Source organism: Agelaius tricolor, unplaced genomic scaffold (assembly GCF_023055355.1).
Source record: "Agelaius tricolor isolate 1412-34295 unplaced genomic scaffold, bAgeTri1.0.p SCAF_138, whole genome shotgun sequence".
In the NCBI taxonomy this organism is placed as follows: domain Eukaryota; kingdom Metazoa; phylum Chordata; class Aves; order Passeriformes; family Icteridae; genus Agelaius; species Agelaius tricolor.
Genome location: NW_027269398.1, coordinates 978 through 28,391, shown reverse-complemented (window position 1 = coordinate 28,391; position 27,414 = coordinate 978). Strand labels below are relative to the sequence as shown.

Sequence of the window (27,414 nt, the reverse complement as noted above, 5' to 3'; positions counted from 1 at the left end):
CAGGACCCCTCCTCAAAAGCCCCCAAGAAGCCCCCAAAAAATCCCAAAATGCCCCCAAAAACCCCTTCAAAATCCCCCTGGGGACCCCCAAAACCCCTCTAAGACCCCCCCCAGATATTTTTGGGACCCCCCCAAACCTCTCTGGAACCTCCAAAATCCCATTTGGGACCCCCCAGGACCCCCCAAAACTCCTTTGGGACCCCCCCCAAAACCCCTCTGGGACCCCTTCAAGCCCCCCAGGACCCCCCCAAATGCCCCCAAAAAACCCCAAAATCCCCCCCAAAACCCCCCCCCAAATCCCTCAAAATCCCTCTGGGCCCCCCAAATCCCCTCTAAGACCCCGCCCAGATATTTTTGGGACCCCCAAACCCATTTGGGACCCCCCCCCCAAAACCCCTCTGGGACCCCTTCAAGCCCCCCAGGACCTGCCCCAAATGCCCCCAAGAGCCCCCAAAAAAACCCCAAAAAAATCCCAAAATCCCCCCACAAATCCCCCCAAAAACCCCCCAAAAAATCCCTCAAAATCCCTCTGGGGCCCCCCAAATCCCCTCTACGACCCCCACCCAAATATTTTTGGGACCCCCAAACCCATTTGGGACCCCCCAAACCCCATTTGGGACCCCCCCTTCAAAACCCCTCTGGGACCCCTTCAGGCCCCCCCAGGACCCCCCCCAAAAAGCCCCCAAGAAGCCCCCAAAAAATCCCAAAATCCCCCCAAAAACCCCCCAAAAAATCCCTCCAAATCCCTCTGGGCCCCCCCAAAACCCCTCTACGACCCCCACCCAAATATTTTTGGGACCCCCAAACCCTTTTGGGACCCCCCAAACCCCATTTGGGACCCCCCCCCAAAACCCCTCTGGGACCCCTTCAAGCCCCCCCAGGACCCCCTCAAATGCCCCCAAGAAGCCCCCAAAAAATCCCAAAATCCCCCCAAAAACCCCTTCAAAATCCCTCTGGGGACCCCCAAATCCCCTCTAAGACCCCCCCCAGATATTTTTGGGACCCCCAAACCCATTTGGGACCCCCCCAAAACCCCATTTGGGACCCCCCCAAAAACCTCGGCCTGCTTCAGCTCCTCCCTGCTGACGTCCTCGAGCGAGGCCTCCAGGAAGTTCATGGCGTAGCGCTCGATGGGGGTCAGCTGCAAAAAAAAATAAAAATTATTATGGGGAGGGGTCAGCAGGACCCTGGGGACCCCCCCCCAAAAAAAAATTCGGGATGGGAGGGACCCCCCCCCAAAAAAATCCCGGTTCAAAAAAAGCCCCAAATGCCCCCAAAAAATCGTCCCCAAATTAACGAATTCCCCCCCGAAATTAATGGGGGAGGGGGGAAAAGTGGGACCCCCAAAATTTGGGGAGGGGTCAGGAGAGCCTGGAGACCCCCCCAAGGATCCCCCCCCCCCAAAAAAAAAATCCTGGATCAGAGAGACCCCCCCTAAAAAAAAAATCCTAAATTAAAAAAAGCCCCAAAATCCCCCCAAAATTAACGGGGGAAAAAATGGGACCCCTAAATTTGGGGAGGGGGCAGCAGCACCTGGGGACCCCCCCCCAAAAAAAAAATTCTGGATCAGGGGGACCCCACCCCCCCAAAAAAAATCCCGGTTCAAAAAAAGCCCCAAAAAGCCCCAAATTTCCCCCAAAAAATCATTAAAAAAAAAATCAAAAAAGCCCCAAATCCCCCCCAAAATTAATGGGGGAAAAAAATGGGGCCCCTAAATTTGGGGAGGGGGCAAAAGCACCTGGGGACCCCCCTCACCTGTCCCAGGTGTCCCTCAGGTGTCCCAGGTGTGACCCTCACCTGCCCCAGGTGTGTTTTACCTGTCCCAGGTGTGTTCCTCTCCTGTCCCAGGTGTCCCTCACCTGTCCCAGGTGTCCCTCAGGTGTCCCTCACCTGTCCCAGGTGTGTTTTACCTGTCCCAGGTGTGTCCCTCAGGTGTCCCAGGTGTGTCCCTCACCTGTCCCAGGTGTCCCAAGGGTCCCTCAGGTGTCCCAGGTGTGTTTTACCTGTCCCTACCTGCCCCAGCTGTGTCCCTCACCCATCCCCAGGTGTGTCCCTCACCCATCCCCAGGTGTCCCAGGTGTCCCTCAGGTGTCCCAGGTGTGTCCCAGGTGTCCCCGGTGTCCCCAGGTGTATCTCAGGTGTCCCAGGTGTGTCCCAGGTGTGTCCCAGGTGTCCCCAGCTGTGTCTCACCTGTTCCACCAGTGCCGTGATCTCCTGCTCGGCCTTGCTCAGCTCCTCCACCCTCACCTGTCCCAGGTGTCCCAGGTGTCCCTCACCTGTCCTAACCTGTCCAAGGTGTCCCTCACCTGTCCCAGGTGTCCCAGCTGTCCCTAGGTGTCTCTCAGGTGTCCCCAGGTGTGTCCCCAGGTGTGTCTCACCTGTTCCACGAGTGCCACGATCTCCTGCTCGGCCTTGCTCAGCTCCTCCACCCTCACCTGTCCCAGGTGTCCCCACGTGCCCCCAGGTGTCCCCAGGCGTCCCAGCTGTCCCCAGGTGTGTCCCCAGGTGTCCCTCACCTGTCCCAGGTGTCCCCAGCTGTGTCCCAGCTGTCCCCAGCTGTCCCCAGGTGTGTCCCACCTGCCCCAGGTGTCCCTCACCTGTTCCACCAGTGCCGCGATCTCCTGCTCGGCCTTGCTCAGCTCCTCCACCCTCCCCTGTCCCAGGTGTGCCTTACCTGCCCCAGGTGTGTCTCAGGTGTCCCTCCCCTCCCTAGGTGTGTCCCCAGGTGTCCCCAGCTGTGCTCAGGTGTGTCCCTGGTGTGTCCCAGGTGTCCCCAGGTGTGTCCCAGCTGTCCCCAGGTGTGTCCCTCACCTGTTCCACCAGCGCCGCCATCTCCTGCTCGGCCTTGCTCAGCTCCTCCACCCTCACCTGTCTCACTTGCCCCAGGTGTTCCTCACCTGTCCAGGTGTCCCCAGCTGTCCCTAGGTGTATCTCAGGTGTCCCAGGTGTCCCTCACCTGTCCTAACCTGTCCAAGGTGTCCCTCACCTGTCTCAGGTGTGTCCCACCTGCCCCAGGTGTGTTTTACCTGTCCCAACCTGTCCAAGGTGTGCTTTACCTGTCCCAAGTGTCCCTCACCTGTCCAAACTGTGTCCCAGGTGTCCCCAGGTGTGTCCCAGGTGTCCCCAGGTGTGTCCCTCACCTGTTCCACCAGCGCCGCCATCTCCTGCTCGGCCTTGCTCAGCTCCTCCACCCTCACCTGCCCCAGGTGTCCCCAGCTGTCCTCAGGTGTGTCCCCAGGTATCCCTCACCTGTCCAGGTGTCCCTCAGGTGTCCCCAGGTGTGTCCCAGGTGTCCCCGGTGTCCCCAGCTGTCCCCAGGTGTGTCTCACCTGTTCCACCAGTGCCGCGATCTCCTGCTTGGCCTTGCTCAGCTCCTCCACCCTCACCTGTCCCAGGTGTCCCAGCTGTCCCCAGGTGTCCCTCACCTGTCCCCAGGTGTCCCTCACCTGTCCCAGGTGTCCCAGCTGTCCCTAGGTGTCTCTCAGGTGTCCCCAGGTGTGTCCCCAGGTGTGTCTCACCTGTTCCACGAGTGCCATGATCTCCTGCTCGGCCTTGCTCAGCTCCTCCACCCTCACCTGCCCCAGGTGTGTTTTATCTGTCCCAGCTGTCCCCAGCTGTCTCCAGGTGTGTCTCAGCTGTCCCCAGGTGTGTCCCTCACCTGTTCCACCAGTGCCACGATCTCCTGCTCGGCCTTGCTCAGCTCCTCCACCCTCACATCCCCAGGTGTGTTTTACCTGTCCTAACCTGTCCCAGGTGTGTTTTATCTGTCCCAGGTGTCCCCAGGTGTGTCCCAGGTGTGTCCCCAGGTGTGTCCCTCACCTGTTCCACCAGCGCCGCGATTTCCTGCTCGGCCTTGCTCAGCTCCTCCTCGGGGGCTCCCTCGGGGCTGGGGCTCTCGCTGAACTCGGCCATGGCAGCCACGTGCTCGGCCTGGGCCTGCGAGGCCGCCCGGATGTCCTCGGGGTCCTCGGCCCCACACAGAGCCTGGGGACAGCATCAGGGATTGGGGACATTGGGGAAAAATGGGGGAAAATTGGGGAAAAACGGTGAAAAAATTGGGAAAAAATTGGACGAAAATTGGACGAAAAATGGCAGAAAAATGGGAGAAAAATGGTGGGAAAATGGCAGAGAAATGGCGGAAAAATGGTGGGAAAATGGCGGAAAATTGGGACTGGGGACATTGGGGGGACATTGGGAAAAAAATGGCAGAAAATTGGGAAAAATTTGGATGAAAAATGGGGAGAAAATGGGGGAAAAATGGTGGAAAATGGGACTGGGGACATTGGGGGACATTGGGGACATTGGGGCCACGTGCTCGGCCTGGGCCTGCGAGGCCGCCCGGATGTCCTCGGGGTCCTCGGCCCCGCACAGAGCCTGGGGACAGCGTTGGGGAAAAATGGGGACATTGGGGAAAAATGGGGGAAAATTGGGGAAAAAACGGTGAAAAAATTGGGAAAAAATTGGACGAAAATTGGACGAAAATTGGACGAAAAATGGCAGAAAAATGGCGGAAAAATGGGACTGGGGACATTGGGGACACTGGGGACACTGGGGACACTGGGGGGACAATGGAGGCATTGGGGACATTGGGAAAAAATGGGAGAAAACTTGGGAAAAAATGGTGAAAAAATTGGATGAAAAATGGGGAGAAAATGGCGGAAAAATGGGACTGGGGACACTGGGGACATTGGGGGGACATTGGGGACATTGGGGCCACGTGCTCGGCCTGGGCCTGCGAGGCCGCCCGGATGTCCTCGGGGTCCTCGGCCCCGCACAGAGCCTGGGGACACCATTGGGGACAGGGTTGGGGAAAAATTGGAAAAAACGGTAAAAAAATTGGGAAAAAATTGGACGAAAATTGGACGAAAATTGGACTAAAAATGGCAGAGAAATGGCGGAAAAATGGTGGGAAAATGGCGGAAAATTGGGACTGGGGACATTGGGGAAAAATGGGAGAAAATTGGGGGAAATTTGGACGAAAAATTGGGAGAAAATGGTGGAAAAATGGTGGAAAATTGGGAAAAATGGGATTGGGGACATTGAGGGGACACTGGGGCCACGTGCTCAGCCTGGGCCTGCGAGGCCGCCCGGATGTCCCCGGGGTCCTCGGCCCCACACAGAGCCTGGGGACATTGGGGACAACATTGGGGACATCGTTGGGGACAAATGGGAGAAAATTTGGGAAAAAACGGGGAAAAAATTGGACGAAAAATGGGGAGAAAAATGGCGGGAAAATGGTGGGAAAATGGCGGAAAATTGGGAAAAATGGGGACATTGGGGGGACATTGGGGACATTGGGCCCACGTGCTCGGCCTGGGCCTGCGAGGCCGCCCGGATGTCCTCGGGGTCCTCGGCCCCGCACAGAGCCTGGGGACAGCATCAGGGATTGGGGACATTGGGGAAAATTGGGGAAAAAACGGTGAAAAAATTGGGAAAAAACTGGACGAAAATTGGACGAAAATTGGACGAAAATTGGACGAAAAATGGCAGAAAAATGGCGGAAAATTGGGACTGGGGACATTGGGGACACTGGGGACACTGGGGACACTGGGGGGACAATGGAGGCATTGGGGACATTGGGAAAAAATGGGAGAAAACTTGGGAAAAAATGGTGAAAAAATTGGATGAAAAATGGGGAGAAAATGGCGGAAAAATGGGACTGGGGACACTGGGGACATTGGGGGGACACTGGGGACATTGGGACCACGTGCTTGGCCTGGGCCTGCGAGGCCGCCCGGATGTCCTCGGGGTCCTCGGCCCCGCACAGAGCCTGGGGACAGCAGTGGGGACAGGGTTGGGGAAAAATTGGAAAAAACGGTGAAAAAATTGGGAAAAAATTGGACGAAAATTGGACGAAAAATGGCAGAAAAATGGGAGAAAAATGGTGGGAAAATGGCAGAGAAATGGCGGAAAAATGGTGGGAAAATGGCGGAAAATTGGGACTGGGGACATTGGGGAAAAATGGGAGAAAATTGGGGGAAATTTGGACGAAAAATTGGGAGAAAATGGTGGAAAAATGGTGGAAAATTGGGAAAAATGGGATTGGGGACATTGAGGGGACACTGGGGCCACGTGCTCAGCCTGGGCCTGCGAGGCCGCCCGGATGTCCCCGGGGTCCTCGGCCCCACACAGAGCCTGGGGACATTGGGGACAACATTGGGGACATCGTTGGGGACAAATGGGAGAAAATTTGGGAAAAAACGGGGAAAAAATTGGACGAAAAATGGGGAGAAAAATGGCGGGAAAATGGTGGAAAAATGGCGGAAAATTGGGAAAAATGGGGACATTGGGGGGACATTGGGGACATTGGGCCCACGTGCTCGGCCTGGGCCTGCGAGGCCGCCCGGATGTCCTCGGGGTCCTCGGCCCCGCACAGAGCCTGGGGACAGCGTTGGGGAAAAATGGGGGAAAATTGGGGAAAAAAGGGTGAAAAAACTGGGAAAAAATTGGACGAAAATTGGACGAAAAATGGCGGAAAAATGGCAGAGAAATGGCGGAAAAATGGTGGGAAAATGGCGGAAAATTGGGAAAAATGGCATTGGGGACATTGGGGTGCATTGGGGACATTGGGGACAATCAGGGGGGTTGCGGACATTGGGGAAAAATTGGGAAAAAACAGTGAAAAAATTGGATGAAAAATGGCAGAAAAATGGCAGAAAATTGGGACTGGGGACATTGGGGACATTCAGGACATTGGGGGGACACTGGGGACATTGGGAAAAAAATGGCAGAAAATTGGAAAAAATGGGACTGGGGACATCGGGGGCATTGGGGGGACATTGGGGACATCGTTGGGGACAAATGGGGGAAAAATTGGGAAAAAACGGGGAAAAAATTGGACGAAAAATGGCGGAAAAATGGGGGGAAACGGCGGAAAATTGGGACTGGGCACATTGGGGACATTGGGAGCCATTTGGGGACATTTGGGGACACTGAGGGTCCATTTTGGGGACCGTTTGGGGACATCGGGGACACTGGGGACACTGGGGGGACAATGGAGGCATTGGGGACATTGGGAAAAAATGGGAGAAAACTTGAGAAAAAATGGTGAAAAAATTGGATGAAAAATGGGGAGAAAATGGCGGAAAAATGGGACTGGGGACACTGGGGACATTGGGGGGACATTGGGGACATTGGGGCCACGTGCTCGGCCTGGGCCTGCGAGGCCGCCCGGATGTCCTCGGGGTCCTCGGCCCTGCACAGAGCCTGGGGACAGCATTGGGGACAGCGTTGGGGAAAAATTTGGGACGTTGAGAGAAAATGGGGGAAAATTGGGGAAAAAACGGTGAAAAAATTGGGAAAAAATTGGACGAAAATTGGACAAAAATTGGACGAAAAATGGCAGAAAAATGGCGGAAAAATGGGACTGGGGACATTGGGGACATTGGGGACACTGGGGACACTGGGGGGACAATGGAGGCATTGGGGACATTGGGAAAAAATGGGAGAAAACTTGGGAAAAAATGGTGAAAAAATTGGATGAAAAATGGGGAGAAAATGGCGGAAAAATGGGACTGGGGACACTGGGGACATTGGGGGGACACTGGGGACATTGGGGCCATGTGCTCGGCCTGGGCCTGCGAGGCCGCCCGGATGTCCTCGGGGTCCTCGGCCCCGCACAGAGCCTGGGGACACCATTGGGGACAGCGTTGGGGAAAAATTGGGAAAAAACGGTGAAAAAATTGGGAAAAAATTGGACGAAAAATGGCAGAAAAATGGGAGAAAAATGGTGGGAAAATGGCAGAGAAATGGCGGAAAAATGGTGGGAAAATGGCGGAAAATTGGGACTGGGGACATTGGGGGGACATTGGGGAAAATGGGAGAAAATTGGGGGAAATTTGGACGAAAAATTGGGAGAAAATGGTGGAAAAATGGTGGAAAATTGGGAAAAATGGGATTGGGGACATTGAGGGGACACTGGGGCCACGTGCTCGGCCTGGGCCTGCGAGGCTGCCCGGATGTCCCCGGGGTCCTCGGCCCCGCACAGAGCCTGGGGACAGCGTTGGGGAAAAATGGGGGAAAATTGGGGAAAAAAGGGTGAAAAAACTGGGAAAAAATTGGACGAAAATTGGACGAAAAATGGCGGAAAAATGGCAGAGAAATGGCGGAAAAATGGTGGGAAAATGGCGGAAAAATGGTGGGAAAATGGCGGAAAATTGGGACTGGGGACATTGGGGAAAAATGGGAGAAAATTGGGGGAAATTTGGACGAAAAATTGGGAGAAAATGGTGGAAAAATGGTGGAAAATTGGGAAAAATGGGATTGGGGACATTGAGGGGACACTGGGGCCACGTGCTCAGCCTGGGCCTGCGAGGCCGCCCGGATGTCCCCGGGGTCCTCGGCCCCACACAGAGCCTGGGGACATTGGGGACAACATTGGGGACATCGTTGGGGACAAATGGGAGAAAATTTGGGAAAAAACGGGGAAAAAATTGGACGAAAAATGGGGAGAAAAATGGCGGGAAAATGGTGGGAAAATGGCGGAAAATTGGGAAAAATGGGGACATTGGGGGGACATTGGGGACATTGGGCCCACGTGCTCGGCCTGGGCCTGCGAGGCCGCCCGGATGTCCTCGGGGTCCTCGGCCCCACACAGAGCCTGGGGACAGCAGTGGGGAAAAATGGGGGAAAATTGGGGAAAAACGGTGAAAAAATTGGGAAAAAATTGGACGAAAATTGGACGAAAATTGGACGAAAATTGGACGAAAAATGGCAGAAAAATGGCGGAAAATTGGGACTGGGGACATTGGGGACACTGGGGACACTGGGGACACTGGGGGGACAATGGAGGCATTGGGGACATTGGGAAAAAATGGGAGAAAACTTGGGAAAAAATGGTGAAAAAATTGGATGAAAAATGGGGAGAAAATGGCGGAAAAATGGGACTGGGGACACTGGGGACATTGGGGGGACATTGGGGACATTGGGGCCACGTGCTCGGCCTGGGCCTGCGAGGCCGCCCGGATGTCCTCGGGGTCCTCGGCCCCGCACAGAGCCTGGGGACAGCGTTGGGGAAAAATGGGGGAAAATTGGGGAAAAAACGGTGAAAAAATTGGGAAAAAATTGGACGAAAATTGGACGAAAAATGGCAGAAAAATGGCAGAGAAATGGCGGAAAAATGGTGGGAAAATGGCGGAAAATTGGGAAAAATGGCATTGGGGACATTGGGGTGCATTGGGGACATTGGGGACAATCAGGGGGGTTGCGGACATTGGGGAAAAATTGGGAAAAAACAGTGAAAAAATTGGATGAAAAATGGCAGAAAAATGGCAGAAAATTGGGACTGGGGACATTGGGGACATTCAGGACATTGGGGGGACACTGGGGACATTGGGAAAAAAATGGCAGAAAATTGGAAAAAATGGGACTGGGGACATCGGGGGCATTGGGGGGACATTGGGGACATCGTTGGGGACAAATGGGGGAAAAATTGGGAAAAAACGGGGGAAAAAATTGGACGAAAAATGGCGGAAAAATGGGGGAAAATGGCGGAAAATTGGGACTGGGGACATTGGGGACATTGGGAGCCATTTGGGGACATTTGGGGACACTGAGGGTCCATTTTGGGGACCGTTTGGGGACATCGGGGACACTGGGGACACTGGGGACACTCGGGGACATTTAGGACATTGGAGGGACATATTGGGTCATTTTGGGTCCATTTTTGGGCCATTTTTGGGTCCATATTGGGTCATTTTGGGTCCATTTTGGGCCATTTTTGGGTCCATATTGGGTCATTTTTGGGTCCATTTCTGGGCCCTTTTGGGCTCTTTTGGGTCCATTTTTGGGGCCATTTTTGGACTCTTTTGGGTCCATTCTGGGTCCATTTTGGGCCATTTTTGGGTCCTTTTTGGGCCCATTCTGGATCCATTTTGGGCCATTTTTAGGTCATTTTTGGGCCCTTTTGGGTCCATTTTTGGGGCCATTTTTGGGCTCTTTACGGTCCATTTGTAGGTCTTTTTTGGGCTCTTTTGTGTCCATTTTGGGCCATTTTTGGGCCATTTTTGGGTCCATTTTTGGGCCATTTTGAGGCCATTTTTGGGTCCATTTTTGGGCCCATTCTGGGTCCATTTTTGGGCCATTTTAGGTCCATATTGGGACATTTTTGGGCCCATTCTGGGTCCATTTTGTGGCTCTTTTGGGTCCATATTGGGCCATTTTGGGTCCATATTGGGGCCATTTTTGGGCCATTTTGGGGCATTTTTGGGCTCTTTTGGGGCCATTTTGGGCCATTTTAGGGCCTTTTTTGGGTCCATTTTGGAGCCATTTTTGGGCTCTTTTGGGTCCATTTTGGGCCATTTTAGGACCTTTTTTGGGTCCATTTTGGGGCCATTTTTGGGTCCATTTTGGGTCCATTTTGGGCCATTTTAGGACCTTTTTTGGGTCCATTTTGGAGCCATTTTTGGGCTCTTTTGGGTCCATTTTGGAGCCATTCTGGGTCCATTTTTGGGCTCCTTTGGGGCCATTTCGGGGCCATTTTAGGTTCATTTTTTGGCTCTTTTAGGTCCATTTTGGGCCATTTTTGGGCCATATTTGGCCTCTTTTAGGACCATTTTTGGGGCCATTTGGGGGCATTTTTGAGTCCATTTTTGGGTCCATTTTGGAGCCATCTTGGGTCCATTTTTGGGCTCTTTTGGGATCATTTTAGGCCATTTTGGGGCCCTTTGGGGCCATTTTTGGGCTCTTTTGGGGCCATTTTGGGTCCATTTTTGGGGCCCTTTTGGGGCCACTTTTGGGCAGTTTTTGGGTCCATTTTTGGGCCCGTTTGGGGCCATTTTTGGGTCCATTTCGGGGACATTTTGGGTCCATTTTTGGGTCCATTCTGGGTCCATTTTTGGGCTCTTTTGGGCCATTTTTGGGCTCTTTTGGGTCCATTCTGGGTCCATTTTTGGAACCATTTTTGGGGCCATTTTGGGTCTATTTTTGGGGCCCTTTTGGGGCCACTTTTGGGCCATTTTTGGGTCCATTTTTGGGCTCTTTTGGGGCCATTTTTGGGTCCATTTTTGGGCTCTTTTGGGGCCATTTTTGGGCTCTTTTGGGTCCATTCTGGGGCCATTTTTGGGTCCAATTTTGGGCTCTTTTGGGGTCCATTCTGGGTCTATTTTGGGGCCATTTTTGGGCTCTTTTGGGTCCATGTTGGGTCCATTTTTGGGTCCATTTTGGGTCCATATTGGGTCCATTTTGGGTCCATTCTGGGCCCATTTTTGGGTCCTTTTGGGGCCATTTTAGGTCTATTTTTGAGCTCTTTTAGGGCCATTTTTGGGGCCATTTTGGGCCCATGTTTGGGCTCTTTTGGGTCCATTTTTGGGTCCATTTTTGAGCTCTTTGGTGTCCATTTTTGGGTCCGTTTTTGGGGACCCCACCTGTGCCAGGTGCCCCTCACCTGCTCCAGGATGTGCGTCCTCCTGGTGGCCGCGGGGTCCTCGTCGTCCTCGGGCGCGTCCCTGTCCCTGTGTCCGTCCGTCCCGCGGTCCCTGTGTCCGTCCGTGCCCCTGTCCCCGTCGCCGTCCCCCCGCTCCCGGGCCGGTTCCTCGGGCGCCATGTCGAAGAGCTCGCGGATGGTTTGCTGCGGGCACGGGCACACCTGGGCACACCTGGGCACACCTGGGCACACCTGGGGGCACCTGGGGGCAGCTGGGGACACCTGGGGGCAGCTGGGGACACCTGGGCACACCTGGGGGCACCTGGGGACACCTGGGGACAGCTGGGGACACACCTGGGCGCACCTGGGCACACCTGGGGACAGCTGGGGACACCTGGGGACACCTGGGCACACACCTGGGGGCACCTGGGCACACCTGGGACATACCTGGGGGCAGCTGGGGACACCCGTAGGGACACACCTGGGCAAACCTGGGGGCACCTGGGCACACCTGGGGACACACCTGGGGACACCTGGGCACAGCTGGGGGCACCTGGGCACACCTGGGGACACCCCTAGGGACACACCTGGGGACAGCTGGGGGTACCTGGGCACAGCTGGGGAGAGCTGGACACACCTAGGGACACACCTGGGCACACCTGGGGACACCTGGGCACACCTGGGGACAGCTGGGACACACCTGGGTACAGCTGGGGACAGCTGGGACACACCTAGGGACACACCTGGGCACACCCGGGATACCTGGACACACCCAGAACCGACCCAGACCCACCTGAACCTCACATGGGGACACCTGGGGGAAGCTGGGGGCACTTGGGGACACACCTGGGTCACACCTGGGGACACCTGAACCCACCTGAACCTCACCTGGGGACACCTGGGGACACCTGGGGGGACCTGAGCCTCACCTGGACACCCCCAAAGTGCCCTCAGGAGGTTCCTCCGCACCTGGAACCCACCTGGGACCCCCAAACCCCTCCCAGGTTGGGGCCCTGCCCTCACCTGTTGGGGGTGGGGTCTCACCTGATGGGGGCAGGGTCTCACCTGTCAGGGGCGGGGTCTCACCTGTCAGGGTCTCACCTGTCGGGGGTGGGGCCTCACCATCTGGGGGTGGGGTCTCACCTGTGGGGGGTGGGGTCTCACGTGGGGGCGGGGCCTTACCTGTCAGGCTCTCACCTGCTGGGGGCGGGGTCTCACCTGCTGGGGGTGGGGTCTCACCTGTTGGGGGCGGGTCTCACCTGTCAGGGGTGGGGTCTCACCTGCGGGGGGCGGGGCCTCACCTGTCAGGGGCGGGGCCTCCCCTGTCAGGGGGCGGGGTCTCACCTGTAAGGGGCGGGGTCTCACCTGTTGGGGGCGGGGTCTCACCTGTCAGGGGCCTCACCTGTCGGGGGGGGGTCACACCTGCGGGGGCGGGGCCTCACCTGTCGGGGGGCGGGGCCTCACCTGTTTGAAGTAGGCCGTGGTGAAGTTGCCGCCCTCGATGGCCATGTCCCCCAGGAGCCGCTTCTGATTGGCCTTCTTGAGAATGTTCTCCTCAACGGTGCGCTCCGAGATCAACCTGCACAGGTGAGATGGACAGGTATGGACACAGGTATGGACACAGGTATGGACACAGGTGAGACACAGGTGAGGGACACAGGTGAGACACACAGGTGAGGGACACAGGTATGGACACAGGTGAGGGACACAGGTATGGACACAGGTGAGACACACAGGTATGGACACAGGTGAGACACACAGGTATGGACACAGGTATGGACACAGGTATGGGCTCTTGAGAATGTTCTCCTCAACCGTGCGCTCCGAGATCAACCTGCACAGGTGAGACGGACACAGGTGAGATGGACAGGTGAGACACAGGTGAGGGACACAGGTATGGACACAGGTGAGGGACACAGGTGAGACACACAGGTATGGACACAGGTATGGGCTCTTGAGAATGTTCTCCTCAACCGTGCGCTCCGAGATCAACCTGCACAGGTGGGACACAGGTGAGGGACACAGGTGGGACACAGATGAGGGACACAGGTGAGGGACACAGGTGGGACACAGATGAGGGACACAGGTGAGGGACACAGGTGGGACACAGGTGAGGGACACAGGTGAGGGACACAGGTGGGACACAGGTGAGGGACACAGGTGAGGGACACAGGTGGGACACAGGTGAGGGACACAGGTGGGACACAGATGAGGGACACAGGTGAGGGACACAGGTGGGACACAGATGAGGGACACAGGTGAGGGACACAGGTGGGACACAGGTGAGGGACACAGGTGAGGGACACAGGTGGGACACAGATGAGGGACACAGGTGAGGGACACAGGTGGGACACAGGTGAGGGACACAGGTGAGGGACACAGGTGGGACACAGGTGAGGGACACAGGTGAGACACAGGTGAGTGACACAGGTGAGGGACACAGGTGGGACACAGGTGAGGGACAGGTGAGGGACAGGGGAGGGACCAGGGAGGGACACAGGTGGGACATGGGTGAGACACAGGTGAGGGACAGGTGAGATACGAGTTGGACACAGGTGAGAGGTGGGACACAGGTGGGACACGGGTGGGACACGGGGGAGGGACAGGGGAGGGACACAGGTGAAACACAGGTAAGGACAGGTGAGACACAGGTAACACCTGGGAACAGCCCCAGGTGAGCAAATCCCAAACACCTGCACAGGTGAGCTCCAGGTGTGCTCACCTGTAGATGTGCACGTCGCGGCTGTGGCCGATGCGGTGGCACCTGCGCCTGCCCAGGTACCCAAATCCCTGAACAGGTGAGTCCATAACTCCCATGCAGCCACACAGGTGAGCTACAGGTGCTACAGGTGAGCTCAGAACTCCCAAATACCTGCCCAGGTGAGTTCCAGGTGCTACAGGTGAGCTCCTAAATCCCAAATCCCTGCACAGGTGAGCTCCTGACTCCCATTCAGCCACACAGGTGAGCTCCAGGTGAGCTCCCCAATCCCCTCCCAGGTGTGCTCACCTGTAGATGTGCACGTCGCGGGTGTGGCGGATGCGGCGGCACCTGCCCAGGTACCCCAATCCCTGCCCAGGTGAGCTCCTAACTCCCAACTACCTGCCCAGGTGAGCTCCAGGTGAGCTCCTAAATCCCACACAGCCACACAGGTGAGCTCCAGGTGCTTCTCCAGCTGCACAGGTGAGTCCAAAACTCCCAAGTACCTGCACAGGTGAGCTCCAGGTGAGCTCCCCAATCCCTGCCCAGGTGTGCTCACCTGTAGATGTGCACGTCGCGGGTGTGGCCGATGTGGTGGCACCTGCGCCTGCCCAGGTACCCAAATCCCTGCCCAGGTGAGCTCCTAAATCCCAACTACCTGTCCAGGTGAGCTCCAGGTGAGCTCCTGACTCCCATAGAGCCACACAGGTGAGCTCCAGGTGCTACAGGTGAGCTCCAGGTGAGCTCCTAACTCGCCTCCCAGGTGTGTGTGTGCTCACCTGTAGATGTGCACGTCGCGGGTCTGGCCGATGCGGTGGCACCTGTACCTGCCCAGGTACCCAAATCCCTGCACAGGTGAGCTCCAGGTGCTACAGGTGAGCTCCTAAATCCCAAATACCTGCCCAGGTGAGCACCAGGTGCTTCTCCAGCTGCACAGGTGAGTCCATAACTCCCATAGAGCCACACAGGTGAGCTCCAGGTGCTACAGGTGAGCTCCTAGATCCCAAATACCTGCACAGGTGAGCACCAGGTGCTTCTCCAGGTGCACAGGTGAGTCCATAACTCCCAAGTACCTGCACAGGTGAGCTCCAGGTGCTACAGGTGAGCTCCTAACTCCCAAATCCCTGCACAGGTGAGCTCCCCAGGTGTGTGCTCACCTGTAGATGTGCACGTCGCGGGTCTGGCCGATGCGGTGGCACCTGTCCTGCGCCTGCGCGTCCATGGTCGGGTTCCAGTCCGAGTCGTAGAACACGACCGTGTCCGCCCCCGCCAGGTTGACGCCGACGCCGCCCGAGCGCGTGGAGAGGATGAAGCAGAAGATTCGCTTGTCGGCGTTGAAGCGCTCCATGAGGGCCTGCGGGCACAGGTGGGCGGGGCACAGGTGAGAGGCGGGGCACAGGTGAACGCACAGGTGAGGGGCGGGGCACAGCTGAGATACATGGGGCACACCTGAGATAGCTGGGGCACACCTGGGAGTGAGCTTGGGGCACACCTGAGATAGCTGGGGCACACCTGGGCACACCTGGGCACACCTGAGACACCTGGGGCACACCTGGGTACAGCTGGGGCACACCTGGGTACACCTGGGCACACCCTGAGATAGCTGGGGCACACCTGGGGCACACCTGAGACACCTGGGGCACACCTGGGAGTGAGCTTGGGACACACCTGGGCACACCTGGGCACACCCTGAGATAGCTGGGGCACAGCTGGGCACACCCAGGGCACACCCAAGACACCTGGGGCACACCTGGGAGTGAGCTTGGTGCACCTGGGGCACACCTGGGCACACCTGAGATAGCTGGGACACACCTGGGAGTGAGCTTGGGACACACCTGGGCACACCTGGGCACACCCTGAGATAGCTGGGGCACACCTGGGGCACACCTGGGCACACCCTGAGATAGCTGGGGCACACCTGGGGCACACCTGGGCACACCTGGGTTGGACCTCAGGGCACTCAGGAGCTCACCTGAGATACCTGGGACACACCTGGGGCACACCTGAGAGTGAGTTTGGAGCACCTGGGGCACACCTGGGACACACCTGGGACACACCTGGGTTGGACCTCAGGGCACTCAGCAGCACACCTGGGACACACCTGGGCACACCTGAGAGTGAGCTTGGAGCACCTGGGTACACCTGAGATAGGTGGGGCACACCTGGGAGTGAGCTTGGTGCACCTGGGGCACACCTGAGATAGCTGGGGCACACCTGGGCACATCTGAGACACCTCAGGCACACCTGAGATAACTGGGGCACACCTGGGGCACACCTGGGGCACACCTGAGGTACCAGGGACTCAGCTGGGGGCAGCTGGGGCAAACCTGGGGCACACCTGAGACACCTGGGACACACCTGGGTACACCTGAGATACCTGGGGCACACCTGGGCATGAGCTTGGAGCACCTGGGGCACACCTGGGGCACACCTGGGTTGGACCTCAGGGCACTCAGGAGCTCACCTGAGACACCTGGGACACACCTGGGTACACCTGGGAGTCAGTTTGGAGCACCTGGGGCACACCTGGAGGTGCTACAGCCTCCAGGTGTGTCTCAGCCACACCTGACTGCACCCAGGGGTATCCCAGCCACACCTAACTTTGCCCAGGTGTATCCCAGGTGTATCCGGGCTCACCTGTCTCTGCTCCACGCGTGTGGAGCCGTCCAGGCGCAGGTAGATGTGCCCCAGGTGTATCCCAGGTGTATCCCAGGTGTCTCTAACTGCACCCAGGTGTATCCAGGTGTATCCCAGGTGTCTCTAACTGCACCCAGGTGTGTCCCAGGTGTGTCCCAGGTGTCTCTAACTGCACCCAGGTGTATCCCAGGTGTATCCAGGTGTATCCCAGGTGTATCCCAGGTGTACCCAGGTGTGTCCCAGGTGTATCCAGGTGTATCCCAGGTGTGTCTGACCCCACCCAGGTGTACCCAGGTGTATCCCAGGTGTGTCTGACCCCACCCAGGTGTATCCCAATCACACCCAGGTGTATCCAGGTGTATCCCAGGTGTCTCTAACTGCACCCAGGTGTATCCCAGGTGTATCCCAGATGTATCCCAGGTGTATCCCAGGTGTGTCTAACCCCACCCAGGTATATCCCAGGTGTACCCAGGTGTATCCCAATCACACCCAGGTGTACCCAGCTGTATCCCAGGTGTGTCTGACCCCACCCAGGTGTGTCCAGGTGTATCCCAGGCGCACCCAGGTGTGTCCCAGGTGTATCCCAGGTGTGTCTAACTGCACCCAGGTGTATCCCAGGTGTATCCCAGGTGTGTCTGACCCCTCCCCAGGTGTGTCAGGGCTCACCTGTCTCTGCTCCACGCGGGTGGAGCCGTCCAGGCGCAGGTAGATGTGCCCCAGGTGTGTCCCAGGTGTGTCCCAGGTGTCTCTAACTGCACCCAGGTGTATCCCAGGTGTATCCAGGTGTATCCCAGGTGTATCCCAGGTGTCTCTAACTGCACCCAGGTGTATCCCAGGTGTATCCCAGGTGTGTCAGGGCTCACCTGTCTCTGCTCCACGCGGGTGGAGCCGTCCAGACGCAGGTAGATGTGCCCCAGGTGTATCCAGGTGTATCCCAGGTGTCTCTAACTGCACCCAGGTGTATCCCAGGTGTATCCCAGGTGTATCCCAGGTGTGTCTGACCCCTCCCCAGGTGTATCCGGGCTCACCTGTCTCTGCTCCACACGTGTGGAGCCGTCCAGGCGCAGGTAGATGTGCCCCAGGTGTATCCCAGGTGTATCCCAGGTGTCTCTAACTGCACCCAGGTGTACCCAGGTGTATCCCAGGTGTACCCCAGGTGTATCAGGGCTCACCTGTCTCTGCTCCACGCGGGTGGAGCCGTCCAGGCGCAGGTAGATGTGCCCGTGGAAGGTGAGGAAGCGCTCGAGCACGTCCAGCATCCGCGTCATCTGCGTGAAGATCAGCACCCGGTGCCCCCCGGCGCGCAGCCGGCGCAGGAGCACGTCCAGGGCCTGCAGCTTACCTGGGCACAGGTGAGGGGCAGGTGAGGGAGGCAGAAAAACCCCGAAAAATACAAAAAATCCCCGAGATTTTAGCCCAAAATTCGTTAAATCGGCCCCAAAAATCAGAGAAATTCACTTAAAAATTCAATGTATTGGTCACAGTGAGGAACAGGTGAGGCACAGGTGAGGGACAGGTGAGGGAGGCAGAAAACACCCAAAAAATACAAAAAATCCCCAAGATTTTAGCCCAAAATTCGTTAAATCGGTCCCAAAAATCAGCAAAATTCATGTAAAAATTCACTGAGTTGGTCACGGTGAGGGACACCAAAAAACCCCAAAAAATCCTAAAAAAATCCCCAAAGATTTTACCCCAAAATTCACTGAATCGACCCCAAAAATCAGCGAAATTCACTTAAAAATTCAATGTATTGTGCACAGGTGAGGGGCAGGTGAGGGACGCTGAAAACACCCAAAAAATCCTAAAAAAATCCCCAAGATTTTGACCTCAAAATTCACTAAATCGGCCCCAAAAATCAGCAGAATTCACTTAAAATTTCCCTGAATTGATCCCAGTGAGGGGCAGGTGAGGGACACCAAAAACCCCAAAAAATCCTAAAAAAATCCCAAAGATTTTACCCCAAAATTCATTAAATCGGCCCCAAAAATCAGCAAAATTCACTTAAAAATTCAATGTATTGTGCACAGGTGAGGGGCAGGTGAGGGACGCTGAAAACACCCGAAAAATACAAAAAATCCCCGAGATTTTAGCCCAAAATTCACTGAATTGGTCCCAAAAATCAGCGAAATTCACCCAAAAATTCCCTGAATTGGTCCCAGTGAGGGACACCAAAAACCCCAAAAAATCCTAAAAACATCCCAAAGATTTTACCCCCAAAATTCACTAAATTGGCCCCAAAAGTTACCTGAATCTACTTAAAAAAATTCCTGAAAAAATAAAAGAGATCCCAAAGATTTTACCCAAAAAATCAGCGAAATTCACTTAAAAATTCACTGAATTGGTCACAGTGAGGGACACCAAAAATCCCAAAAAATCCTAAAAAAATCCCAAAGATTTTACCTCAAAATTCACTGAATCGACCCCAAAAATCAGCAAAATTCACCCAAAAATTCACAAAATTGGTCACAGTGAGGGACAGGTGAGGCACAGGTGAGGGACAGATGAGGGACAGCAAAAAACCCAAAAAATACAAAAAATCCCCGAGATTTTAGCCCAAAATTCGTTAAATCGGCCCCAAAAATCAGCAAAATTCACTTAAAAATTCAATGTATTGTGCACAGGTGAGGGGCAGGTGAGGGACGCTGAAAACACCCAAAAAATCCTAAAAAAATCCCCAAGATTTTGACCTCAAAATTCACTGAATTTGCCCCAAAAATCAGCGAAATTCACTTAAAAATTGGTCACAGTGAGGGACACCAAAAACCCCAAAAAATCTTTAAAAAAATGCCCAAAATCCCAAAGATTTTACCCCAAAATTGGCCCCAAAAATCAGCAAAATTCACTGAAAAATTCCCTGAATTGGTCCCGGTGAGGGACAAGTGGGGGACACCAAAAACCCCAAAAAATCCGAAAAAAATCCCAAAGATTTGGTCCCAAAATTCATTAAATTGGCCCCAAAAATCAGCGAAATTCACCCAAAAATTCCCTGAATTGATCCCAGTGAGGGACAGGTGGGGACAGGGAATGGGGTGCAGGGATCCTTCAGCGTCCCCAATGTCCCCAATGTCCCCAATGTCCCCAATCCCATTTTTTCCCAATTTTCCCCCATTTTTTCCCAATTTTTCACCATTTTTTCCTCAATGTCCCCAATCCCATTTTTTCCCAATTTTCCCCCATTTTTTCCCAACGTTCCCCATTTTTGCTCAATGTCCCCAATGTCCCCAATGTCCCTGAATGTTCCCCAATGTCCCCAATCCCATTTTTTTCCCAATTTTCCCCCATTTTTTCCCAATGTCCCCAATGTCCCCAATCCCATTTTTCCCAATTTTCCCCCATTTTTTCCCAATTTTCCCCCATTTTTTCCCAACGTTCCCCATTTTTGCTCAATGTCCCCAATGTCCCTGAATGTCCCTGAATGTCCCCAATGTCCCCAATCCCATTTTTTCCCACTTTCCCACCATTTTCCCCCAATTTTCCACCATTTTTGCTCAATGTCCCCAATGTCCCCAACTTCTCCAATGTCCCCAACATCTCCAATGTCCCCAACGTCCCCAATGTCCCCAATGTCCCTTGAGTCCTCCTGTGACCCCCAGACCCAAAATGACCCCAAAACCCCCAATGTCCCCCAGTGTCCCCAATCCCCTGGATGTCCCCAATGCCCTCAATGTCCCCAATGCCCTCAAAGTCCCCAACGCCCCTGGATGTCCCCAATCCCCTCAATGTCCCCAGGCCCCCTGGCTGTCCCCAGCGCCCCGAGTGTCCCGAGTCCCCAACCCCCCTGAGTGTCCCCAACCCCCTCCATGTCCCCAGTCCCCTCCATGTCCCCAACGTCCCCGATCCCTCTGGATGTCCCCAACCCCTCTGACTGTCCCCAGCCCCCTGAGTGTCCCCAGATGTCCCCAATCCCCTCAATGTCCCCAATGTCCCCAGTGTCCCCAATCCCCTCAATGTCCCCAACCCCCCTGGCTGTCCCCAGCCCCTCTGACTGTCCCCAACATCCCCAACCCCACTGACTGTCTCCAGCCCCCTGAGTGTCCCCAATCCCCTCAATGTCCCCAGCGTCCCCAACCCCTCTGGATGTCCCCAACCCCCTCAACATCCCCGATCCCCCCAACGTCCCCAACGTCCCCAACTCCCCTGAATGTCCCCCGCCCCCTGAGTGTCCCCACCCCGCTGAGTGTCCCCAGCGCCCCGAGTGTCCCCAGTGTCCCCAATCCCCTCAATGTCCCCAACATCCCCAGCCCCCTGAGTGTCCCCAGCGCCCCAAGTGTCCCCAGTGTCCCCAATACCCTCAATGTCCCCAGGCCCCCTGGCTGTCCCCAGCGCCCCGAGTGTCCCCAGTGTCCCCAATCCCCTCAATGTCCCCAATCCCCCTGGCTGTCCCCAGCGCCCCGAGTGTCCCCAGAGTCCCCAACCCCCCTGAGTGTCCCCAGCCCCTGGATGTCACCAACACCCTCAATGTCCCCAACACCCCCAGTGTCCCCTCCATGTCCCCAGTCCCCTCAATGTCCTCAATGTCCCCAACCCCTCTGGATGTCCCCAGCCCCCTCCATGTCCCCAATGTCTCCAGTCCCCTGGATGTCCCCAGTCCCCTCAACATCCCCAATGTCCCCAACCCCTCTGGATGTCCCCAATCTCCTCAATGTCCCCAATCCCTCTGGATGTCCCCAGTGCCCTCAATGTCCCCAACACCCTCAATGTCCCCAATCCCCCTAACTGTCCCCAGCGCCCCTGGCTGTCCCTGGTGTCCCCAACCCCTCTGGATGTCCCCAATGCCCTCAATGTCCCCAACCCACCCTGACTGTCCCCACTCCTCTGGATGTCCCCAGCCCCCTGAATGTCCCCAATGTCCCCAACCCCCCTGGCTGTCCCCAACCCCCCTGACTGTCCCACCCCCCTGACTGTCCCCACCCCCCTGACTGTCCCCACCCCCCCGGCTGTCCCCGGTGTCCCCTCAATGTCCCCAATGTCCCCAACCCCCCTGGTTGTCCCCAACCCCCCTGGATGTCCCCGCCCCCCCAGCTGTCCCCACCCCTCTGACTGTCCCCAACCCCCCTGACTGTCCCCACCCCCCGGTTGTCCCCACCCCCCCGGCTGTCCCCGGTGTCCCCTCAATGTCCCCAGTGTCCCCTCACCGCAGTCGTACTGCACCAGCCGCGGGTCAGGGAACTGCGTCTGCAGCCCCTGGGCCAGGTGAGCGCCGCGGGCCCGCAGCTCCTCCCGCAGCCGCTGCTCCAGGCGCTGCCGCTGCCGCTGCGCCCAGGGCGGGGGGCGGCCGCTGTGCAGGGACACGCCCCGGGAGGCCACCGCCGGCACCGCCACCAGGAACCTGGGCAGGGGACACGGGGACGGGGAGGTGGCACCTTGGGGACATCACTGAGGACAGTGGGACACCCCCTAAGGGGATGTGGAATGGTCCAAAGAAACTGGATCCCCCCCTGAAGTGACTTGGACTGGCCTATGGGGACATTAGAACCTCTCCATGGGGATTTGGGGACACTGAAATGGGGCGGTGGCACCTTGGGGACATCACTGGGGACACTGGGACACCGCCTTATGGGGGCATTGTGGCACTGGAGTCAGCGGATCCCCCCCTAAAGTGACTTGGACTGGCCCATGGGGACACTGGGGACACGCCCCGGGAGGCCACCGCCGGCACCGCCACCAGGAACCTGGGCAGGGGACACGGGGACGGGGAGGTGGCACCTTGGGGACATCACTGGGGACAGTAGGACACCCCCTAAGGGGATGTGGAATGGTCCAAAGAAACTGGATCCCCCCCTAAAGTGACTTGGACTGGCCTATGGGGACATTAGAACCTCTCCATGGGGATTTGGGGACACTGAAATGGGGCGGTGGCACCTTGGGGACATCACTGGGGACACTGGGACACTGCCTTATGGGGGGATTGTGGCACTGGAGTCAGCGGATCCCCCCCTAAAGTGACTTGGACTGGCCCATGGGGACACTGGGGACACGCCCCGGGAGGCCACCGCCGGCACCGCCACCAGGAACCTGAGGAGGGGACACGGAGACGGGGAGGTGGCACCTTGGGGACATCGATATGGGGGGCTGGGCTCCCCCTAAGAGGAGATGGAAGAGCCCAAAGGTCCTGGATGCCCCCCTAAAGTGACTTGGACTGGCCCATGGGGACACTGGGGACACGCCCCGGGAGGCCACCGCCGGCACCACCACCAGGAACCTGGACAGGGGACACGGAGACGGGGAGGTGGCACCTTGGGGACATCACTGAGGACAGTGGGACACCCCCTAAGGGGATGTGGAATGGTCCAAAGAAACTGGATCCCCCCCTAAAGTGACTTGGACTGGCCCATGGGGACATTGGGGACACCCCTGGGGACATTGGGGACACTGAAATGGGGATTTGGGGACACTGAGATGGGGATTTGGGGACACGGAAATGGGGTGGTGGCACCTTGGGGACATCGATATGGGGGGGCTGGGCTCCCCCTATGGGGATGTGGAATGGTCCAAAGGCCCTGGATCCCCCCCTAAAGTGACTTGGACTGGCCCATGGGGACATTGGGGACACCCCTGGGGATTTGGGGACACCCCTGGGGACATTGGGGACACTGCAATGGGGAATTGGGGACACTGAAATGGGGATTTGGGGACACGGAGATGGGCGGTGGCACCTTGGGGACACCTTGGGGACATTGGGACACCCCTATGGGGATGTGGAATGGTCCAAAGGTTCTGGATCCCCCCATAAAGTGACTTGGACTGGCCCATGGGGACATTGGGTTCCCCAAAATCACCAAATAAATCCCCAAAAATTTCCCAGAAATCACCAAAAAAATCCCAAAAAAATCCCAAATAAATCCCAAATAAATTCCCCCAAAAATTCCCAAAAATCACCAAATAAATCCCCAAAAAAATCCCCCAAAAATTGGAAAAAAAATCCGAAAAAATCCTAAAAAAATCCGAAAAAAATCCTTAAAAAATAAAATAAAAAAAATCCGAAAAAATCAGAAAAAAAACCCTAAAAAAATCCCTAAAAAATCAGAAAAAAGTCCTTAAAAATCAGAAAAAATCGGAAAAAAAATCCTAAAAAATCAGAAAAAAAATCCTAAAAAAATCTTTAAAAAATCAGAAAAAAATCCTTAAAAAATCTTTAAAAAATCAGAAAAAAAATCAGAAAAAATCCGAAAAAAATCCGAAAAAAATCCCCAAAAAATCAGAAAAAAAATCTGGAAAATTATCCTTAAAAAATTAAAAAAAAAATTCTAAAAAATCGGAAAAAATATTGAAAAAATCAGAAAAAATTCAGAAAAAATTCAGAAAAAAATCCCCAAAAAATCAGAAAAAATCAGAAAAAAATCCCTAAAAATCAGCAAAAAATCCGAAAAAAATCAGAAAAAAATCAGAAAAAAACCCCAAAAAATCCTTAAAAAATCCTAAAAAAATCAGAAAAAATCTGAAAAAATCCGAAAAAAATCCTTAAAAAAATCAGAAAAAAATTCCTAAAAAAATCTTAAAAAATCCTTAGAAAATCAGAAAAAAATCCCCCAAAAAAATCTGAAAAAATCATTAAAAAATCAGAAAAAAATCAGAAACAAACAAAAAAAAATCGGAAAAAATCAGAAAAAATCCCTAAAAAATCAGAAAAAAATCCCTAAAAAATTGGAAAAAATTCAGAAAAAATTCAGAAAAAAAATCAGAAAAAATCCCTAAAAAATCAGAAAAAAATCCCTAAAAAATTGGAAAAAATTCAGAAAAAATTCAGAAAAAAATCAGAAAAAAATTCCTAAAAAATAAAAAAAAAAGTCTTAAAAAATCCTTAAAAAATCAGAAAAAAATCCCCAAAAAAATCGGAAAAAAATCAGAAAAAAATCCTTAAAAAAATCAGAAAAAAATTCCTAAAGAATCCGAAAAAAAATCTTAAAAAATCCTTTAAAAATCAGAAAAAAATCAGAAAAAAATCCCTAAAAAATCCTAAAAAATCCTAAAAAATTGGAAAAAATCAGAAACAAATCGGAAAAAAAATCAGAAAAAAAAAAAAAAATCAGAAAAACCCCAAAAATCAGAAAAATCTGAAAAAAAATCCTTAAAAAATGCCTAAATAATCAGCAAAAAATCCGAAAAAAAAATCAGAAAAAAAATCCTTAAAAATCCGAAAAAAAATCCTAAAAATAAAAAAAAGAAAATACCCTAAAAAAATCAGAAAAATATCCCTAAAACTCAGAAAAAAATCTGAAAACAATCCGGAAAATTACGAAAAAAATCCTTAAAAAATCTCTAAAAAATAGAAAAAAAATCCCTAAAAAATCAGAAAAAAATCCCTAAAAAATTGGAAAAAATTCAGAAAAAATTCCTAAAAAAAATCAGAAAAAAATCAGAAAAAAATCCCCTAAAATCAGAAAAAATCAGAAAAAAATCCCTAAAAAATCAGAAAAAAATCCCTAAAAAACCAGAAAAATCCTTTAAAAATCCTAAAAAATCAGAAAAAAATCCCTATAAAATTGGAAAAAATTCAGAAAAATTCAGAAAAAATTCAGAAAAATTCAGAAAAAAATCCCTTAAAAATCCCTAAAAAAATCCTTAAATAATCAGAAAAAAAATCCCTAAAAAATCCGAAAAAATGGAAAAAATCAGAAAAAAAACCGGAAAAAAATCCTTAAAAAAATCAGAAAACAATTCCTAAAAAATCTGAAAAAAATCTTAAAAAATCCTTAAAAAATCCGAAAAAAATCCTTAAAAAATCCGAAAAAAATCCTTAAAAAATCGGAAAAAAATCAGAAAAAATCCCTAAAAAATCCTTTAAAAATCCTTTAAAAAATCCCTAAAAATTGGAAAAAATTCAGAAAAAAATCAGAAAAAATTCAGAAAAAATTTAGAAAAAATAAAAAAAAACTCCCAAAATCAGAAAAAAATCCGAAAAAATCAGAAAAAAATTGGAAAAAAATCCGAAAAAATCCTTAAAAAATCAGAAAAAAATAAAAAAAAAAAAATCGGAAAAAAATCGGAAAAAAATCCCTAAAAATCCTTTAAAAATCCTTAAAAAAAATCCCTAAAAATCCCTCAAAATTCCCGAACCTTCCCGAAGTTTCCTGACCTGTCGAGGATGGGCTTCATCTGCTGCAGGCGCTGGGGGGGCCCGAGCACGGCGCTGTCCAGGGCCCCCCCCGGGCTCCGGATTTCCCTGGGGGGCAGCGTCAGGAACTGCAGGACCTGTGGGGAAACAAATCCCAAAAAATCCCAAAAAAATCCCAAAAAATCCCAAAATTCCCCCAAAATTCCCCAGGGGACGCCGGAGTCACCTCCCGGCCGTAGACGGGGCTGAGGCCGCAGCGCTGCTCGTTCAGCCTCAGCAGCCGCTCCAGGCGCTCGGCGCGGCCCCGGGCACGGCGAGATTCCAGGGATTCCTGAGGGGAAAAATATTGGGAAAATATTGGGAAAAAATTCTGGGAAAATTGGATTAAAAATGCTCAAAATCCGCATGAAAATCGCATTAAAAACACCCAAAATCTGCATTAAAAACGCTCAAAATCTGCACTAAAATATCCCAAAATCTACACTAAAATACCCAGAAATGGCCCCAAAGTTAAGGAGATTCCAGGGATTCCTGAGGGGAAAAAATATTGGGAAATATTGGGAAAAAAATTCCGGGAAAAATTGGATTAAAAATGGCTGAAATCAGAATGAAAATCGCATTAAAAATGGCCAAAATCTCCCTGAAAAATGCCCAAAATCTGCACTAAAATGACCCCAAAATGGCCCCAAAGTTAAGGAGATTCCAGGGATTCCTGAGGGGAAAAATATTGGGAAAAATATTGGGAAAAAATTCCGGGAAAAATTGGATTAAAAATGGTCAAAATCAGCAGAAAATCGCATTAAAAACGCCCAAAATCTGCAGTAAAATATCCCAGAACCGGCACTAAAATGACCCCAAATTCTGCACTAAAACACCCAGAAATGGCCCCAAACTTAAGGAGATTCCAGAGATTCCTGAGGGGAAAAATATTGGGAAATATTGGGAAAAAATTCTGGGAAAAATTCCAGGAAAAATCGGGGTTAAAATGGTCAAAATCGGCAAGAAAATCGCATTAAAAATGGCCAAAATCTGCACTAAAAACGCTCAAAATCTGCAGTAAAATATCCCCAAATTCTGCACTAAAATGACCCCAAAATGGCCCAAATTTGAGGAGATTCCAGAGATTCCTGAGGGGAAAAATATTGGAAAAAATTCCGGGAAAAATTGGATTAAAAATGGTCAAAATCAGAATGAAAATCGCATTAAAAATGGCCAAAATCTGCAGTAAAATATCCACAAATTTGCACTAAAATGACCCCAAAATGGCCCCAAAGTTAAGGAGATTCCAGGATTCCTGAGGGGAAAAATATTGGGAAAATATTGGGAAAAAATTCCGGGAAAAATTGGATTAAAAATGGTCAAAATCCGCATTAAAATCGCATTAAAAATGGCCAAAATCTGCATTAAAATATCCCAAATTCTGCACTAAAATGACCCCAAAATGGCCCCAAACTTAAGGAGATTCCAGAGATTCCTGAGGGGAAAAATATTGGGAAAAAATTCCGGGAAAAATTGGATTAAAAATGGTCAAAATCAGAATGAAAATCGCATTAAAAATGGCCAAAATCTGCAGTAAAATATCCACAAATTTGCACTAAAATGACCCCAAAATGGCCCCAAAGTTAAGGAGATTCCAGGGATTCCTGAGGGGAAAAATATTGG

The 27,414-nt window shown here is 52.9% G+C and overlaps 1 protein-coding gene and 3 long non-coding RNA genes across 16 annotated transcripts in view; 2 read left to right on the top strand and 2 right to left on the bottom strand.

Moving 5' to 3' along the window:
• Window positions 1–26,395, bottom strand: part of LOC139586779 (helicase SRCAP-like) — a 31,824-nt gene extending 5,429 nt beyond the window's left edge. Inside the window, exons 1-9 of the mRNA XM_071420399.1 lie at window positions 25,979–26,395; window positions 25,774–25,889; window positions 21,833–22,026; window positions 17,870–18,039; window positions 15,218–15,414; window positions 12,827–12,941; window positions 11,384–11,566; window positions 3,820–3,984; window positions 1,058–1,141 (exon numbers count right to left, since the gene is read on the bottom strand). Of these exons, the coding sequence (XP_071276500.1) occupies window positions 1,058–1,141; window positions 3,820–3,984; window positions 11,384–11,566; window positions 12,827–12,941; window positions 15,218–15,414; window positions 17,870–18,039; window positions 21,833–22,026; window positions 25,774–25,793 (1,128 nt within the window). The 5' untranslated portion in view covers window positions 25,794–25,889; window positions 25,979–26,395. The remainder of the gene's footprint in view (window positions 1–1,057; window positions 1,142–3,819; window positions 3,985–11,383; window positions 11,567–12,826; window positions 12,942–15,217; window positions 15,415–17,869; window positions 18,040–21,832; window positions 22,027–25,773; window positions 25,890–25,978) is intronic.
• On the bottom strand, window positions 11,814–12,613 carry LOC139586783 (uncharacterized). Its single transcript, XR_011677998.1, has 4 exons — window positions 12,560–12,613; window positions 12,449–12,463; window positions 12,197–12,385; window positions 11,814–11,969 (listed from the first exon to the last, which is right to left on the bottom strand). It is a non-coding gene; the product is annotated as an uncharacterized lncRNA (long non-coding RNA).
• LOC139586782 (uncharacterized) lies at window positions 12,827–13,388 on the top strand. 4 transcript variants are annotated; one of them, XR_011677996.1, is made up of 4 exons: window positions 12,827–12,962; window positions 13,010–13,085; window positions 13,148–13,268; window positions 13,307–13,388. It is a non-coding gene; the product is annotated as an uncharacterized lncRNA (long non-coding RNA). The 4 variants fall into 4 exon arrangements; XR_011677995.1 differs by having other exon boundaries at window positions 12,834–12,962; window positions 12,999–13,060; window positions 13,124–13,268; XR_011677994.1 differs by having other exon boundaries at window positions 12,834–12,962; window positions 12,999–13,085.
• Window positions 14,071–15,274, top strand: LOC139586781 (uncharacterized). Of its 10 annotated transcripts, none has more exons than XR_011677992.1 (7): window positions 14,071–14,160; window positions 14,192–14,324; window positions 14,482–14,574; window positions 14,696–14,737; window positions 14,824–14,926; window positions 14,978–15,079; window positions 15,142–15,230. It is a non-coding gene; the product is annotated as an uncharacterized lncRNA (long non-coding RNA). The 10 variants fall into 10 exon arrangements; XR_011677987.1 differs by lacking the exon at window positions 14,978–15,079 and having other exon boundaries at window positions 14,192–14,262; window positions 14,294–14,335; window positions 14,524–14,574; window positions 14,824–14,915; window positions 15,111–15,201; XR_011677989.1 differs by having other exon boundaries at window positions 14,824–14,915; window positions 14,998–15,028; window positions 15,111–15,201.
• Window positions 26,396–27,414: the final 1,019 nt, after the last annotated feature.